Source organism: Leptosomus discolor, chromosome 5 (assembly GCF_034619465.1).
Source record: "Leptosomus discolor isolate bLepDis1 chromosome 5, bLepDis1.hap2, whole genome shotgun sequence".
NCBI lineage: Eukaryota > Metazoa > Chordata > Aves > Leptosomiformes > Leptosomidae > Leptosomus > Leptosomus discolor.
In genome coordinates, this window is record NC_141395.1 from 38,606,175 (window position 1) to 38,624,943 (window position 18,769).

Genomic DNA, 18,769 nt, shown 5'->3' on the forward strand with positions numbered 1-18,769 from the left:
TCCTTTGCCCTGATTACGGCTTACGGAAACAAAGAAAAGAGCCTTTTATGGTGCAGGAACAGTAAAGTTACTGAGACTGAATTATTTGTCCTTGTCACACAGCCACGAGTGCTGGAGGCCTCCACAGGCGTCAGTACATTTAGCACCGCTGGGCTAAAAATAGCTGGAGACCACAGGGCCGGGTTGAAAAGAGCAGCAGCGCTCGGCAGGACACTTGAGGTCTCCTACAGCCAAAATGATCCATCACTCCTGGCCTCAGCGGTATGCACAGCTCTGCATTCACCAAGGCTGCCTTGGTGAACCTGTCCATGTGCTGTTCGGTGTGACATCTTGATGCGTCTGCAGGGCGTGCGCCCTCTTCCCTGAAGTCGCTGAGCAAATGTGGGTGCATTGGTGTGGGCGAGCCAGGGTGCCAGGTTAGCTCATAGTTCTCCTGCTGCCCTTGAGGACTTGGGTGCAAGCTCAGGCCACGGTAACTGTGCTGTGGACCAGCACTGGAAAATTACTCAGTTGTTACTCCTGCCTTTCATGCGTGTTCATTTTCTCCCTCGTGGTTATAAATACGTTCAATCAAAATGAGCATGTTCCACTCTTCTGTGTAAACAATGCAAATGGAATGCAAATATTTCACTGTCTGCTGCTTGGTATTTCTGCATAATCTGGCAATCCTGCACAGAGCAGATAAAACGTTAGAGAAAGAAAGTTCTTACCTCATGTCTCTGTTCTGGCCAAGACAATACATCTAACGGTAGGACACGCAATCTGTCTGCCCCAGATACGCAAACAGTTCATGTCTAAGGCTGGCTAATACCTCCTCTGCTGAGCTCCTGGGGGGCTTTGTGGTCCCCGGTTCCCGCCACAACTCCTAGTTCCTGATTGGAAACCATCAGCACTCCATCAAACACTCGGATTTTAGCAAATCAGCAAATTCAGTCAGGAAAATATTTCTTGAACAGTTTCTCCTTTCCTGCTGCCCTGCTCTCTCCTCAGGTCATACGGGGTCACATTGCATTGTTTCTGCAGATGGCTTTGCTCATGGGCTAGTGCCCGTGTGTATGTGTGTGCATCTGTTTGCTCAGGCCCTCCCGAAACGCCTCGCTTGGCTAAGTGAATCCCTCTGCTGCTGGATGGCTGTAGAGTGCTCAGCGCGTCTTAGAAAAATGCAAACTTACCTTCCTGCAAACTTGCAGCAGAGAGGCGGCACCCGACAGAGACAGACCGAGGGCTTCGGCACATTTGTAAATGACTTTTTACAGTCAACAGTGCAGGCGGGGTGGCCTTTGGGTGAGACTGACTTTGCTATTCAATGTTAAGTCACATTAACGATGTATTCATCAACTGTAGTTTGATTTCTTCGGTTTGGCAGGATTTGGGGGTGCCACAAGTGCTTTGAAATGTGAAGCAATGGTGTGGCATTCAGCGCAGCTCTCAGCGGGGGCAGCCCAAGTGTGCCATCTGCTATGTGAGACAGTGGTAGAAGAAGGAAACAACTCATCGGTGGAAGGCTGCTCCCATACGTAGCAAAGGAGGAGCAAAGGGCAGGCCTTTTCCATCCTCAAGTGCTTCTCAGAGCCAACAAAGCGCAGGACCGGTTGCTGCTGACTGATGCGGTATGGGAGTAGTTGGGGCCTGTTGCCGACAAGCAGGGTTTCCTGGAGCCGTGTCTGTTTGGTAGGTTGCCCTCCCTGTGCCGTCCTGCAGCGTGCGATGCCTTCAGCCGTGGTTCAGCTGCTGAGGCAAGCAGGGGCAGTACCGCAGTGCCCAGCCCCAACTGGACCAGTGAGGTCAGAGGGAGAGAGGCAGAGGAACAGAGAAAGACACAGGTGCCAAAGCAACAGGGCACAAAAGAGAGGTTTGCTTTTCACGCAACAGCCGCCTTGTGCCCTCCCCTGTTCCCTTCCCCAGGCCTGCCCTGCCAAAAGCATGGATTGGTACAAAGGTCTGCAAAATCAGGACCATTTCTAGTCTGTGAGAACAAAAGGTTTCCTGTGTTATAACTCCTCTGGTCAGCTCTGCACAAGGCCCTTGCATGGAGCAGAGCAACACACACTCTGTCTGATGGGGACAAAAGCAGATTGCTGTGGGGAAGGCTGAAAGGAAACTGTGACTCATTCCCTTCTTGCTACAACCTTGTTTACTTGCTGGTGCTTTGCAGGAAGCAATTCGTACAAGTTTTCTCTGTATAATAGTAGTAAAGGCTTTTCTTAGTGTGGGGAAAAAAAAAAAAGGCAGGGGTAGGAAGGAGGATTTATCACAGGGACAGCACAGCCTTGCCAGAAACAGTTTATACCATGTATGCAAAATTAAATGGTCACTTTCTGCTTCCCAACTGTTCCCTCTCCATGTCGTGGCGCTGAGTCAGCATGGTGGGGAGGGTGATGTGAAGGGCTGAGGGCTCAAAGGCTGTGTTAAACTCATTTCACTGCTGGCCCATGAGAGGAGAGTGGAGTGCAGCAGAAAGCAAGGACAGCAGCTGGGCTTTGCTAAGACCAGCCTGCTACATATTTTGACTTGGTGTTGGTGTTTGGTTTTTGGTCTTGGGGTTGTTTTTTTAAAACTTTTTTTGGCATGTATTTGGAAAAGAAGTAGGCCTTGTGTTAAACACTGTGATTAACATGCACTTGACACCACTTGGACTTCTGCAGCCCCCTCCTGCTACCTGCATCTCAGCCTGCTGGCCCAGTGCATCTGTGGTTACTTCAGCGTTCGCTACTGGCGTGGGGGGGGTGGGGGGAGGGTGTGGGAGTGTAGCAATAGACACACCCACTTTTACAGGTGTGAGTTTTTGAAGGAAGCTTTTGCAGTTGTGCCGACTGTTTGTCAGCCATTCCTGCTGGGGTGGTGAGCAGGCACAGGGCAGGTGGGGCCATGTAGTGGGTACCTCTTTTGGAGGTGCTGGCTGTCCCCTTGAACAAGGACTTCAGCAGGGCTTTCATGGTCAGGGTCAAACCCAGTGATGCCCTGCTCTGGTGTATGCTGGCCCCTTGCAAAAATGAGGGGGCAGATGGGTTTGAATGGAGGGTTGCAGACAGCATGGAAACAGGGTGGTGGTTTGGTGTTTTTTTTTTGTTTTTTGGTTTTTTTTGTTTGTTTTTAACTGTGACATGTAAAGGCTAATGCCAGCTCCCTGGGTTGGGGTGCAGGCGTGCCAGAGGCCTTCACCCAGCTGCCTGGTCCCAGCAGTAGAGTCCATCTCTTGGACGATGTGGAGGCTCCCTGTGAGCTCAGGGGCTCTTCCAGCGGCAGGTTGCTCTCACAGGGAGTCATGACTCTGCCCACACAATTCACCTTTATCTCCCCTGTCCCCCACCATCTCATAACCCCTGTCTCCTGTGTCATTTTTCTCTGTGGCTGCTGAGACAATCTGGGTGTTAAGTGCTGGCCCGTGAGCTGGGACATCCGCTTGGTGGCTGCACTGGCGGCTGGAGGGGGCTTAGGCTCAGAACCAGCTGCCCCCGGGTGAGTGAGGAGCAGAGGCCTGAGCTGGTTGACATGTTTCCCTCCTTTCTGGCCAACCACTCAGCACACAGGGTTGTAGCTGTGGGACAAGTACATGCTTCTGGCAGCATGAGCTGGCCAGTTCTTACCACTGCGAACGAGACAGAGCCGAATGCAGGGCAGTCGTGGGCCAGTTTGTAAAGCCCAGTTCTGGTGTGTTTGTGTTAGGCTCCCCCACCATCCCTGAAAGTATTTTTTTTTTTTTTTTTTTTTCACTGCAAGATCAACTATCGTCAGAAATGAGTCCTCAGGTTTGGATCATTCCCTATGCACGTGCCCATTTGGTTCATGAGTGGTGCAGAGCACGGCGGCACCATTAGTGCAGTGTGAAACTGGTTGCAAAAACTAAATTGGGCTTTTCCATAGCAGCTTAAACACCTGAGTTCAATGAGCTTTGCTGAGCTTTTCTGAGCTAGTGGCAGAGGGCTTTAAATTAATATTGTGTGTCACCAGAAAATTGTTGCTTGATTAAATTTTTTAAAATTTTTTTTGGCCAGGTAAGTAAAACCCACTCGGGGAAGGAGTGAAGGGGAGAGGGGTATTGCTCGTCTCTCTGGATTTTATTTATTCTGAAGCGTTGCTGAAGTTATCCTGTGATTATGTCACTAGAGGTTTCTATATGTCAAACCTCTGCCTTTGCATCAGATGCCATTTCCTCCGCGCTGTATTACATTAGGGGCAGCCTTTCATGGGGTGTGTGTGTGTCTCTGAGTGCAGGCCAGCCGTGGGAAGGGCCTTGTGCTGTGGTGCTGGATAGGGCTTCAGGCACCCTGCGTGAGCCCTTTCCTGCACAGCCCCTTGCCCTCCCGGGAAAGGGTGGGCTTGCAGCAGCACACCATTTTGCTGATGACTGGTGGTCCACCAACCCCCATGGAAAAACATAGTTTATAATACCTGCAGTTGTGAAACGTGAAGGCTTAATAATGTAAAAACTAATGGCTTTTCAGCCAGCAGCTGTGGTACAAACAGCTTGTGTTCCTGGTGCTCTCTGGCTGGGCCGGCTGCCTTTGCAGTGCTTCCGGGAAGTGGCGGGGGAGGTGGGGGGGGTGGGGGGGTGGGGGGAGTGTTGGAATGAACAGGGAGGCTCTGCTAGCACCATGCGGGCCGTTAGCAGAACGGTCTGTACCTGTAATGACCCTGCCAGAGTACGGGGTACAAACTGTGGAGGTTGTTCGTGAAACAGTTTCACATTCGTAAAGTAGTTGTAATCCAGGGAGAGTGGAGCATTTTCAAGTGCGTCTCAAAGAGCCAAATGACCTTTACTGTTTCTTGCCAAAATTAAAAAGCTCGTCCTAGTGATGTGGTTGGCCAAGGAGGCAGACTGGAGTGGTGACAGCGTTTTGGTTTAGGGTGTGTCCCCTGTGGGACTGACCGCAGCTTTTGGGGAAGCGGCCACATGCTCAGGCTGGAGCCTGTCAGCCTTGAGGTCACAGGGCTGTGTGCAGGTCACGGGATTTAAGTTGGCCACAGGGCAATGGTGGGCATTTGTCTGAGGGCGCAGGGTAGTGCCTAGAGGCTTATTCGGTGGGGGTGTGGGGGCGTAGCCCAGCAGCTACATGTTTTTCTAACTGGACTTAAAGATGCATCTGCCAAAGCCAGAGCCGCAGTTGGCTGGGCTCTGGTGATGGGGGCGTTGGCTTGACAGCATCACAAGTGAGATGAATGTGAATGCTTGTGCAGCCGCTGGGGTGGGGGTGTGTGGGTGTGTGTGTGTGGTGGTGGGCTTTAGTTCTTTTGTTTAAATTTTATTTATGGCACTGAGTTCTACTGGCTTAATAAATGTACCACCCCCCCACCCCAACATCCCCTCCAGCAACAAAGCTGTAACACATAACCTGGCTGGGGCAGGGCTGCCGTGGGTGAGTGGGGGTTAATGAGCTGCAGCCAGTCACTAGGTGAGTGAGTGTGTTGGGGCACAGGGCCCTGGGACTGAAACCGTTCACGGGCCCTTTTTAAAAATAATAAAAGTTGTGACTTAACAAGTTGAGGGTACAACAGACAAAGAGGGGCATGAGGGTGGCAGTGTTCAGAAGAGAAGGGTGTTGCTGGAGGAGCTGACTTCAGGGCACTGTAGCATGGCAGCATCACTGCCCATGGGAGCTGGGCAGCCCTGGGGTGCCAGAATTGGGGGTTCGGGTAGGCCGTGCTCCCAGGCTGCTGTGGCTTTGGGGGTCTGCTCAGCCTTCACCATCCCATCGTTGACTCTTCTGGTGCCACTCAGCTGCAGGACAGCTGGAGCAAACCTCCCAGGGTGTGTGTTTCCCCACTCCCCCACCTCCAAGAGCTGACCAGCCATGCCACCCGTGTGCCAGCAGGACGCCCTGACATGGGCTGTGCCCCAAAGGGACTCCCTGCCTCAAGTCCTGGGGCTGCCCAACAGCTTGCTGGCCTGTCCCCCCCGTGTACCCCCCCCCCCCACGCAGGGCCACCCTGGGGGCATGGGGCACTGCGGCTGTAGGGCTGGGTGGGGAGAATGGGAGGGGACTTTGGGTTTTGGCGGGGTGATCTTCCACCAGACCCCGGGGGCACTGCGGGCCCGGGGAGTGGGTAGATTCAGGTCAGGACCAGGCAAGGTGCCCAGCACGAGGCTTTCCCCGAGCAGGGTCCAAGGCCACGCACTCTGCCAGGACATGGTGAGTCCGCGTTGCTGGAAGTGCTCAGGCCCTGGCAAGAAATTTCACGCATACACACAGGCTTTGTTTCGTATTTTATTGAATTTCATTTATATTAAATTAAAAATATATTTCTGACAGATTCATGTAACAAAAAGGCAGAACAGTTTTCAAATTGTTCAGCTGGGATGAGCATGGGTTGATGCAAGGTGGGTCGCAGTCTACAGTTGCCTTAACAGGTAAAGCTCTACCCCAGGGGCCATGAGGAGAAACTCGGGACTGCACATGGGGGGAAAAAATATAACCACACGAAGAGAAGATCCACAGGTTTCTCCCCAGCCTCCAAACAAGACAAAAGGAGAGGGAAGGAAAAAAAAAAGAAAAAACGAGAAACCATGAAAAGAAGGGAAATTATGCTAAAATATGTACCTAATATTAACCCAGGTCAGTAAGTATTTTAACAGTGCATAATCCTCAATAGCTAAAATATGAGAAATGAAAGATTAAAGTAACATTACGCCACACACAATCGGCATACCCTACTGTGTAAGCAAGTGCAGAAAGTCTGAACACACCACAATAGTGCTAAAACACAGAATCACACAGAATGCCAAAAACGGTACTTCTAACCAAAACCAGAGGATGGGAGGGAAGGAAAGAAAAGGAGAGGAGCAGCTTAATCACAAGCAAATTACCTATATACAAATCAACCCTAAGGACAATTATGTTCCAAATAATGGTGTCCACAAGGAAAATAAAAGCAACATTATCCTTATTTACAAATGCAACTAGCTGTGTCTTTAACAAGCTATAAAAATACTATTCACATTTTCAAAGTAACATACAGTAGTTTTTGTACTTTTTTAAATTTTTGTTTCAGAAAGGCAGCTAACTCTGAATGCATCACTTTGCAAGAAATGAGCATCTTCCCCAACATGCTGATGCTTCTCTTCTTCTGAAGGTACTTTGTAAGGCGGAATATTGTTGTTTTGTCTGAGAGCACGGAGAATTGGGTAAAACCCAGACCCTCCCCATCTCTGCCTCTTGCCCACCTCCCAGCAGGTGGCCAGGCTGGTTCCTGTGGGCTGGGCTGGCTGCCCTGAGCGTGGCCCATGGAGGCAGCTGCCCCCCTGCACCGCGAGCGGGGCGTCTCGCAGGAGCTTTGTGCTATTCCTGCGTCGCATCGCAGGTGGGGCTCAGCCTTTGATTTTGAGGGCACAGTAGTGTCATCCCCCAGGCCTGGGAATCCGAGCCGCATCAGGAAAGAAAAAGTCAATAGTTTAAGACTGCCAGGTCAGGAAACACAATTTGGCTATCCTTATTTTCAGAAAGAGGCTGCTTTTCCCCCTCTGTTTCCCCTCCTTACGCTTGGGCTGCTACTTCTTCAGAAATTCCAGCTTATAATGTTGGGGAAATTGCAACAACTGGGCAAAAAAAGGTATCAAAACCATTGTGAACAATGTATCAAATATGTAACAATTTCCAACAAAAAAATGCTATAAAAAAATCAAGTGTTTTCACTGACCTGCATTTTACTCTTAACATACCCCACCATAAAATGACAAGTACCCAGCAACTACCTTCAGTCTCCGTCTTCAAAGAATCAGTGGTTTAGTGCATTCAAAGTTAGCTACCGCTTATACAGCTGCTCAGTTAATAATCGACCCATTTAACAGCAGTACCAGTTTATGCTACATATGTCATAGTACCTTACCTCAAAAGAACGGCATACGTATCTACACTTATAAAATACCATTCACAGTTTATTACTGTGGTTATCCCAAAAGGGTTTAGTCTTCGGAGCGCTATGGACAATACAGTGTTTTCTCCCCAGGAGGGCTCAAAGGTTGGGCAGAGCACGGGTATTGCGGCACCGCGGGGACCAAACCGCTGGCAAGTGGTGCTCACGGCCAGCGCGTGGCAGCAACAGCTGATGGCTCGATGTATGTGTGCGCCCTGGTCACACCCAAGCCACCAGTGAGAGGTGCTGTGCGGACGCACCCTTGACCAGCTGGCTTCATCCACAACACACCTGGAGCACAACTTCATGGCTTTTTTACTGGGGAGGGGAGAAGAACTGGGACGCAATTACTCACACTGCATAACACCGTACAGATCTCCCCCTAAAACCCCTCTCTACCAAGGTCCACAAAGCTCACTCTCAGAATTAAACAAGGAAAAAGGAAAAAAAAGCAGCTCTGACTCCTCATTTCCTAACCGCAATAACGCCCTTAGGTTTCCCCCTCATGCTCTTTCCTGGCCTCTCGGCGCAGCCCCAGCTGGAGGATGCCTTGGGTGGAAGCACCTCTTCTGTCCGGCTCTGGCTGCGGAGGCGCCTGGCTCCAGTCCAAGCAAGTCCCACCACCACCAGTCTGACCTGAACACCTATGAGCTTCCCCTGGAACGTGCTCTGCGTTGCCCAAACCCGCAGCAGGTCCCAGCCAACACTGCGGTACCACTGACTGCCTCACCCCTCAGTGATTCCCCCAAAAGCAACGAGCCCACCAGCGTAACAAGGTCCTAATCCATGCAATGGTACAGGACTATGACCTTGTGCTAAAATACAATTAAAACAAAGGTGGAGACAAGCGATTTTTGGGCATTCTTGAGTGCTGCTTCTGACCACAGACCTTATTTCTGTTATTTTTTCCCAATCCGAAAGCCCCATTTGCAGCAATGACCTTTTCTACCTGTGTAACGCCTACCAAGAGCCAGAAAATAAGAGTGGGAATCTTGCAAACATAGCAACGCTGCACAGCAGCTGCTCTGTGGGATGCCCGTGGCTCCTTGCACAGGATGGAGTGTGAATGTTGCAGCCAACCAACCCCACCCCACGCGGCGTGGCTTTCTAAAAGAGAATCTGAACCCAAATCCAAGATTTGATATGAGAGTAGCCGAGCTGTTCTGTCAGCAGCAGAGGTCCAAGATCCGTGGGAATGAGAACATCGCATCTGGCAGAGCTAGAAACAAACGGGTGCGCAGCCTTCACATAACTGCAAGTAGCAACACCTTTTGAAAAATACTTGCTGAAGGGAACTCAAGGTGCTACTGTCCCCTTCAAGGTGCTCTTCCGGAGCCACAGAGGTGACTGATAACCAGAGGCTCAGCTCTGGTTCACGCTAAACCTCTGTTCCACCAGTCACCCTCAGGCTACACAGCCTTCAAAGCAGGTAAACACCACCCTGAGCTCCAAAATGTGGCTGGGAAATTGTGGTGGAAGCCCCAATATGCCAGTTGTGCAAAGCCAGAGGAAAATCCGTCCCGACCAGTGAGCGATGTCTGTCCCTGAGGCTCTTCTATTACTCCCTTTCCCTCCCCCACAAAGGGTCGGCAGCCAGAGGGTGTGAGCGCACGTGGGTGCTGCAGTGGCCGCCACCCTCTCTGTAGAGAGACACACACCCAGGGTGCACAGGGCTCCTGGGGGAAGCAAGGTGGCCCAGGGTGCCTTCAGTTGCCTTGGGGAATCATGGCAACAACCACCTCATCCTGACTCTGCCAAAGCCTCCTCACTCCAAGGCGGTATAAAGAAGCCCAAACAACCCCTTCATTCCTTTAACTGCCACCATGATGCTGGACACTGACACAGACAACCCATCAGGAACAAAGGATTGTTTCTTTATTACCTGCGTTTCCCATATAGGCCCGCCCTCAGAAAAGCCCCCAACCCCAAGCTGCATTTCTAGGCTGACTTACCTCAGCCAGTGCTTTTTGCCCGTGCTACCCCACTGACCCTATGGCTATGGAAAGAACGGATCCACAGAGAGACAGGGCCAAGCTGATCTGTCAGGGTTGCCATTTTCTTTGCCCCTAGGCGGGACTGGCAGTGGCTGAGGGCAGGGGGAAACACTCCCCTGTAACTCCCTCTCAGATCTTCAGTGGAAACCAGTACCGATCAGTGGCGTCTGTACAGGCTGCTCTGCCCCAGCACCACATCAACACCAGTGCCCTTCGCACGCAGCCTCTGGGCTTAGCCTCTGTGGGACAGGAAGGGAACAGCATTTCCCCATTAATCCAGAAAGTAACTGGAATGAGGTTATTGCATGCAATTCCTGCAGTCAAGAAATGCGTTTTCTATCAAATAAGTGCTACAACCAGGGTTAACACAACCTTTCTCTGTACAAAGAAAAGGATTTCAGGGCTGAGCTTAAGGTACCTGAAACAGACCCACACGGTAGCTCCTACTTTTGATACTCGCTCGGACTTATTTCCATTGGTTGCTACCTGTGAGAGACGATGAGTTTGAAAGTGAGTCGTAAATACTCTGCGACATCCGAGCAAGGGGCCATGTAAGAATCCCTCCTGGCTATTTTGCAGAAGAAGAAAAATTTGAAAAGAGCTGAAGAACGAAACTTAAAAGTAGTTGGTTTGAGTCAATTATGTTACAGCAAGTGAATCAGATCCAGCATCCGCGTCTGTTTGAAATAACCCTCAGGTAGACAGTAACACCTCAGACAGCATCACTTAAAGGAATTAAGAAAAAAAAAAGCTGCTGTTCTCTTTCATTTAGCGTGTTGCTGTGTACCTTGGACAATGGCAGATACACACTGGGGTATCTCCTCTTGAAAAGTTAGCCACCGCTCTTCCATGGCGCAGGCTACAGTAACGGAAAGGAGAACTCTTACGAACAGGAGACTGCATTATAAAATCCACAAAAACTGACAGCGCCTCATAGATACCATCGTAGAACTAGAAAAACAATCACAGCCAGACAAAATACTTGTGTTGATGCTCTCACCCACTGCTTTGTGCTGACAAAACGTAGTTTGCGTGTGGAAATACCTGCTTTTCCTCCAGACCTGTAATTATTCATTAAAAGCCCTTTCACAACGTCATCAGCTGAATATTTGCATGATTTTGCCATGTACATTTGCCAGACTTCTTTCACCAAGCCAGCAGCTATACCAGCTAAGGCAAGCACGTGAGTTCGGGCCAGGCAGGTGTTTGTGCTGATCAGATTAAAGTAGCCCAACACTTCTGCTCTTGGTTTTGCCTTTTTTTTTTTTTTTTCTTTAACCATGGTTAAACTTTCTTTGGCAAAGAGAGAGTCTGCCAAAGTAGCTCAGAGGCACTACTCTTCCAGAGGAAACGTGCACAACTACAGCTGCATTCAGAAGACTGCTATTCTTACTGGGGAGAAGGAGCCAGTTACTGCGCAGGCCCATGCACCAACAAAGGTCAACTACCGGCACAGCAGGAAACGTAAGGGCTCTTTTTGGAAATTGAAACCAGAAGATCAGGAAAAAAAACCACCCATCTGTGAAGCTGCAGCCAGTTGAGTTTTCCATCATCAGGGATCACTGTATTCATTAACCCTTTGTTTGCCCTCTGCTATTCAGGACACAGCTAGCACGGCTTGGCACAGCTCAGCCTGGCTGCATGTCAGAGGCCCAGCAAAAGGTAGGTTCTGTTCCGGCCTTCACGCTGCCTCACTTCAAGGAAACTCCGCATTTCCATGCTACTTAATATATTATATCACACCCACAGTCAACAATTACAATAAATAAATAATTGAAGTTTTGTAAGAAATAGAATGTTAAATTGTTAAAAAACCCAGTTATTTACATTTTGATTATTTGAAGGGCTTGTTTCCAACACCAGTACTACTTAATTACCAGAGAAACAATCAGGCCTCACCTTCTGTTAGCAGCTACATCCCAGCACCATCCCACCCAGGTTTGGAGGCGTGCTTGCTTCTGCCCCAGCAGCCTTTGAGTGCACCTCTTTGAATTCAAACACGTAAGCTGTACCAGAATTTTATTTTATTTTTTCTCCATTAGGAGTTACTCTGTTACAAGACTTGTTCAGGGACAAATCAACCCCTTCCTCCACCTACCTACATAACCTGTGCTGCTTCTGCGCCGAAACAGGACATCCACAATCCTGTGCTGGTCTTTTAACTCCAGGCGGCTTGGCAATGGTGTCCCACTCTGGCAGACCTTTGCTCATGCTTCAGATGACACTGTGTGAGCACTACCACTAGCAAACTTTCCCTGGAGTGGCATCTCCAGGACCTCTTGGCACCCCTCTGCACCCCCAGTCCTGGCCCAACGCCTGCCTCTGTCTCCTACCAAGATCACGAGGAGTTATGGGACAGCACCAGGAAGAGGCAAGGCCTCTCAGATGCATGATGTTTTGTAACCATCTATCCCACTTCAGTAGTCTGCTGGTCATTTTGTCCTGCCACCACAAACCACCTTGGTACCACTTGACCCAACATCTCCTTTTAATAGCTTCACAGATCCATACTTGTTCTCGCTGTTTTCAGACTTTTCAGCTACAAATTCAGTTTTCAGGTTTAATATCTGCCCCGCAGCTGGTTCAAGTTGGCCTCAATACCCTGATGCAGAAACAGGCTGTCAGCTGAACCGACCTTGGCCTAGTCATCATATACAGTTTGTTTCCCATCTACCAGCATAACAACCAACCCAAGTTTAAAATCTCTTCCTACCTTTACCAAGCTGATCTCAGCCACCAAGATCTGGGTAACTATTGCTTGTTTCTCAGTCCTCCTTCTGCTTCCCTATGATTAAAGGTGCCAAGCTGTTGAGATGGCAGGAATCTGGAGGAGCTTGATGCCGTTTCCAGACCACTTGTTGTTGCCAGGTCAGCTCACCCCAAAGATTTCGAGTTCAACAGTACTGAAGTGCATAAACTGAAATACTGTTGTACCACCTAAGATTGTCATCCATCAGGTACAGTTTCTTCCCCTTTAAAAGCCTTGATGGATAGAGACATGGGCAGATCTTGAAAGGTACTTAATAGTTCCTTAAGATTTTTGGTAGGAACTAGGTAGGAAAATGCTCTTACACACATGGGTCTTGGTGTGGCAGAAGCAAGCCACCAGTGCCTCTGGCCCTTATGCCTCCCTTCCCAGCTCCATCTGCCTCAGGTCGCTAAAAATGTCCAGAACTCTGGCTGAAAGGTATTTCCAAAGAGGTGCAGGCCAGGGGGTGGGGTGGGGGTGTCTACCTAAAAACTGAGGTTGATGAAAAGCAGAAGTAAGTGTGAGGCGTACTTATTTATATTTTTGATGGAAAGCTCTGTGAGTCATGCACATTTTGACTTTTCAAACCTCATAGGCACTGTCTTCTGTGCCAGAGTAATCCTCCTTTTAGAAAAAAGTATTCCGTACTGTGCTGTAAGCCAGAGCAAGACATTTGTCTCTTCCAATCCCTTTCAGGCCTTGCTCTGCTATCCTTCACATGGCAGCAGTAAGAGCTGGTTGCTCTGTCACTGTATTCTCTGAAGCAGTCAACGTAACGGCCTCTCAGAACTGGTAGACATTGTTCCAAAGACTTGATTTGCTTCATTTTGGCATTTCCACAGTCATCCTTTACATATAATTAATTTTTTTTAAAATTTAAAATTATTATTTTGTATTTTGCTGGTCACTGCCATATTGCTTCATTCAGAATCCAGAAAACAGTTCAAATAAAATTGGAGCTTAAGTGCAAACTAACTTTCCAGTGAACCGCTATGTGCGTTTTCTCCAGTCCAGTGTCTGTCTTCCAGTTTAAAGGACCCTTCCCACCACCACCCCACACAACACCAGTAGACTTCACAACTCTCCAGTTCTCCATCTTGTCCTCAGTGTTGCCTGACAGCATCCCCAACTGCCTTCAAGATCACAAAGAAGAAAAAGAGGGAGGAATTTGTTTAGGTCCTCTTATGTATTTATAGTCAGCAGGTATAAAACAGGAAAGCAAAGCTTTTTGCATACAAATCTTGGTTTCTTGGCCTGTCTTAGGTTTAAAAAGAAGATAGTGGAGGCGTGGTTCGTTACTCTCTTTTGAAACGGTTTTTGTGTTTAAAATGTTTGTCCTGTTGGCACATATACAAAAATGGTTGTGTCATGTACCAGTTCTGAGCAGAAGTCTCTGTGGTCAGGAATTGGCACAAAATCATGGTGTGGCTCAGAAAAAGGGTTTAGCCATATATTAGTCACATAATCGTTTCTTGGAAAGCCACGATGAAGATCTGAATGATTATGAAAAGCCAGGTTAGCCATTTTCAGTTGCTGGGATAGAAAGTGTTAGAGAAAGAAATTGGATTCTCAATCTCAATTACTATGCTATCACACATGATATAAAAATTGTCCATTTTTCCCCCTAATGGAAACTGCACTGAGTTTTCCAGGAATGCTGTACAGAGTCTCATCGGTTCCTGCTGAAAGAAACAGCCTCTCTGTGGCTTTCCCTACAGCGTCTGGGTTGAATCACTGAGAACTAGCTAGACAGCAGGCAACATTGCCACTGGCCTTTACTGGTACTGTCTGGCTTCTCTGACCATCCGATCCTCTGGATCTGCGGAAAGTGAGAAATGCCAGGTTGTACACGCTTTCTTCCAGTCTCTTTCCGTTTCTTCCTTCCAGGTTCCCAACAGAATCTGCAAACAACTCCAAGACATCCTTTCACTTAGAAATATAAAAAATGAGTGAACTGGCAAGAGGAAACTCATGGGAGGGAGGGAGGGAAGAAGGGGAGAGAAAAGGAGAGCAAGAGAGAAAGAGTGAGTCAGCTAGAAGGGGTTGCCTTTCCACTTCTGTAAGACCACAGTCTCTACACCACTGTATTTCGGTGTCTGTAGGGCGGCGGGGGCAGCACAGTGCCAGGCTTCAGGGAGAACTCGGAGAGGTATTCAGGATTCTCTGCCACAATGGGCCGGATCCGTCCATTCTGTTTGTAAAAGTATTTTGTGCTGTACTCTTGCAGGTAGTCTGGGTGCTGGAGGGTGCTTCGTGGGGGCAGGCTGTGGTTCCAGTAGTCTGGGTTGTCAAAGGCCTTCTTGGCTTTCTCCGGCAAATTGTTCTTCAGGTACTCGGCGTTTTCCAAGGTGTTTGCAAAAGTGTTGAGGTACAGTGGCTCGTTCACATACTCATCCTCCGCTTTGGGCTGCCCGTTTGAAGCGTTGTGATACTCTGGGTTGTCCACAGCTTGGAGATCTCCGTTCTTTCGTCGGGAAACAAATGGGTTCTCTTCCACTGGGTTTAGGTAATCTAAAGAAAGATAAAAACCCAATCAGCAAAATCCAGTAGCAAACTTGATGTGTACGTTACTATCAGGCTGTACCAGAAGCAGTACTTGGACTTGTGCCCCCTTCACCCTAGTCGTTCCTAGAACTCCAGAAGAGATCAGGTGCGGTCTATGTTGAACACACACTTGCTAGAAGTGAAGAATTTACAACCTAAACAGACAATATGGGTTAAAATGAAGACCCTGGAAGATGAAGTGACTCATCAAACCTACTGGCAAACTAAACTACAGCTCCTTCTGAGCTATAGCCTGTGTGCCTTGCTTGATCCTGGACTTCGTCTCAGTGTATGATCCACAGAGACAAACATGCCGAGTGACTTCTGCCTCTGCTGCTGACTCTCTGTGCAACCTGGGACATATCAGTTAAACCCTCTGCTCTGCAGTCTTTCCGTCCAGAAAGCTCTGTAGAAATCTTAGTTAAGCCTCTCTGCACAAAAAACATCCCCAAGGGCTGACTTCTAAGACAGCTTCATTTCTAACAGAACAATTTGTCTGATTAAAAACCTTTCATCCCTGAAGAATAAAGGGCCTAGAAGCACTATGAAAAAAAAAAAGATTCAAATGAGCCCTGGAAAGGGTACAAGAGAGCCTTACATCTGCTCCAAAACGGGCCTTGGAGCAGGTTACACTTGCTTCAAATTGCTTTCTGTAGATTAACACCACAAAAAATTGTAGCTGAATTGCAGAAAGGTTTTAAGGCTTATGCAGCTTGCATGGAAAGCTAGACAGGAGGTGGGGAGGGAAGAGAAACACGAAGAGATTGGGTGTCCTAGGTTAAAAACGCACACTTTGTAAGCTCTCTCCCATGGCCACACAAAGGTGACTGAGCCACGGAGCAATGGAATCACTGAATGTCATGTCCTGCCTTGCTCCGTGTGCAATGAGGTCTTGCTACAAAACAGAAAGCCAGTCAGCCCGGGCAGGAGGGAGGTCACTGACACTGCAACTGGGCTGCAAAGGGAATGGCTTGGAGGTGAGCCAGGGCCAAGAGTGTCTGGGGGTGGGACCGCTACAGCAAGATGCGTCAAAAGCATCCAGTTCGTTCAAGGCTGGAAATCATCAGCTCAAATCGGCTTCCAGTATTAATTCTGCCTTTCATCTCACTGCCTAGCCGTTCCTTACAAAACAGGGTCTCCAGGCCACCGCCATCAGCGAGGGATGATCTCTCAGCCTGACTGTGCTGCACAGGGATGCCAACACAAGACCTCCATTTCCAGTGACATGGCTCTGGTCACGGGCTCTGTTCATGGGCTGCACAGAGCCCTGCCTGCAAGGAAACAGGCCCGTGTCTGTTATAAGAGGGTGGCTTTGGTCCTCACTTCAGGTCTGTTTTTATCAAGGACAGGGCCAAAACTATTAAATGTGCAAGTTCAAGACTTAGCAAGTACCTTTGCACACACCGCTAAAACTTCGCTGAATCTGAGGTAAACAGGCACATGTGCCCGTGCCAAGAGCACAGTGGGAACATTTTCTTTTTTTTTAGTGATGCCAGCCCAGCAGTGCTTTGATTTGAATCCCCCAGCTGACTGAGAGAGCATAGCATTGTGGCCACACTGTGACATCCTTTTGTCTGTGCCCAGTGAGGCAGGGAGGAGGTGCTTTCTCCTGGGCTGCTACTACCACATCCCTAAGGGCTCAGCACCCCAAGGGCTCAGGCAGCACCTGTGAAGTGTCCGGTTCCTGCAGAGCTCTGAGGACCACAGGGTGAACCTGTATGTGAACATCTGTGTGGGCTCACACTGAAGCAAACTCACAACATCAAATCTCTGATTGCAAGGGTGGTTGCTGAAATGCAGGGCCATGAGTGCGCTCCCACCTTGAGTCAAGCCCTAGGGCTCATTCCGTCTCCACCATGTAACACAAAGGGTAAGTGGCTTCCAAATTCTTCACAAACATAGTAGTTGCTTGGCATTTACATTCGCATTAATTAATTTTTTTAAAGCAAGTGCAAATGTTTGAAAGCAAATTACTAATGACGCATCTCCTTACATCTAGATGACTGCTGTCACTGTTTAAAAAAGGAAAAAATGAATGACGGCACACTGGGAAGTGCAGCACTCTGAGCTGGCACAGATCTAGGCAAACTTTACCTCACAGCGATGGTCTCTCTGAAGCACATCTCGTTCCTTCAACCCTAGACTTCTCTTGGGTATAAAATGCTAACTGTGTGTATCAGTTTTGTGGTATGTTCAACATGACATTTACCAAGCACAATGCCATGAAGATAAAGAAGATCAATAAACAAAGCAAAGTGGAGACTACAGCTGGCCAATGATAGATCCTTTTCTTGGAAATAACTGAAGATTTGTGTTTGGATAAGAAGGGGGTTTGGCTTTTTTTCATTCCTCTCTCTTGTTATTTCCCAGAAAGAAAAAGGGGAATTGCCAAACTTGACATATCGGTACATTTGAGCTCTTCTAAGTAGAAAATTAATCAAATAAAAATGAATCCCCACACAAAGAAATATTAACCTAGTCAGAATGTTTCAACCTTGCTGGGTTACTCAATAAAGCCATTTTTGGTGAAAAGCTGCTGATGCAGAAAAAGAGAGAATGCAGTTAGACTAGACCAGGAGCTTGTCCAGAAGACAATTTTTTACCTGTTTTAGGTTTGTCTCGCATTGGCGTCATGTACCCATCCTCATCCAGCTCTCCACAGACGACCCGCTCAGGTATGAAGACTGTAGGATCAGCACTGTACCTCTGGGTGCTGCTGTCCTCTTTTGCCAGGGTTGCCACTTGCTTTCGTAGCGTGCCATTACAGCAAGTATCTTCAAAGATCTCTGCTGTGGCCCCTTGAGCAACTGGGGCTTCTGGTATTATGCAGCCAGGAGCTCTGTATGGCATTGGCACTTCTGCAGCATAGCCACCATCTCTATACACAAACTGGTTCTGTTGAGAAAGAAAAGGCAGTATGAGAAAGGAGGCTCCGAAGGGAGGGAAGGTTCAACAGCAAGTCACCTCTGTGGCTCCTGTGCCCTTCCTGCCACACCTCCTCAATGATGCATTTCACCGGGCAGGTGAAGCCTTGTCCATCCTGCAGACTCCTGCGTTTCCAGTGCTGAGGGATCAGCAGCAGCACAGGCTCTGCTGGGGACTGGTAAAGCATCCATCAGCTCAGTGGTGCTGAGCTGGCTTCCCCTCCCAGGGAGGCACCATCGGTGCAGTAAGGGGAGCAGGGAAGCAGGCTGGCTGCTCAGGGCTTGAAATGGGGCAAGAAAACTTGTCTCCTACCTAGACATGTGGATGTTGGATATATGCAGCTGTAAGAGGCAAACACAGTATCTCCTCTTCTATTACCCTGGCCATCTCCTCTGATTTCTGAATAAAATCCTTAAACCTCATGCTAGGGAAATCTCCTTCTGCAAAGGGGACTGGGGATAGAGGACGTTACAATCTCTGAACTGTTTCTTCCTACTTTTAGGGTGTCCTGCCGTAAAAATCACACCGTCACCCAAACAGTGCGTAATTCTATCAGTTAGCGCATTTCAGGCTGGTGAACTGTGTTTGTATTGGTACCTCAACTCAATGGTTTGACTCAACCTACCATTTTGCTTATCAGCAAAGGCGTACAAGGAAATTGGTTGGAACAACATGATCTTTGAGGTCGCTTCCAACCCAAACTATT

At 48.6% G+C, this 18,769-nt stretch overlaps 1 protein-coding gene across 1 annotated transcript in view; it reads right to left on the bottom strand.

Moving 5' to 3' along the window:
• Positions 1 to 14,668: 14,668 nt before the first annotated feature.
• ERBB4 (erb-b2 receptor tyrosine kinase 4) overlaps positions 14,669 to 18,769 on the bottom strand; it is a 393,477-nt gene continuing 389,376 nt past the window's right edge. The window contains exons 28-29 of the mRNA XM_086465988.1: positions 17,742 to 18,033; positions 14,669 to 15,105 (exon numbers count right to left, since the gene is read on the bottom strand). Of these exons, the coding sequence (XP_086322114.1) occupies positions 14,669 to 15,105; positions 17,742 to 18,033 (729 nt within the window). The remainder of the gene's footprint in view (positions 15,106 to 17,741; positions 18,034 to 18,769) is intronic.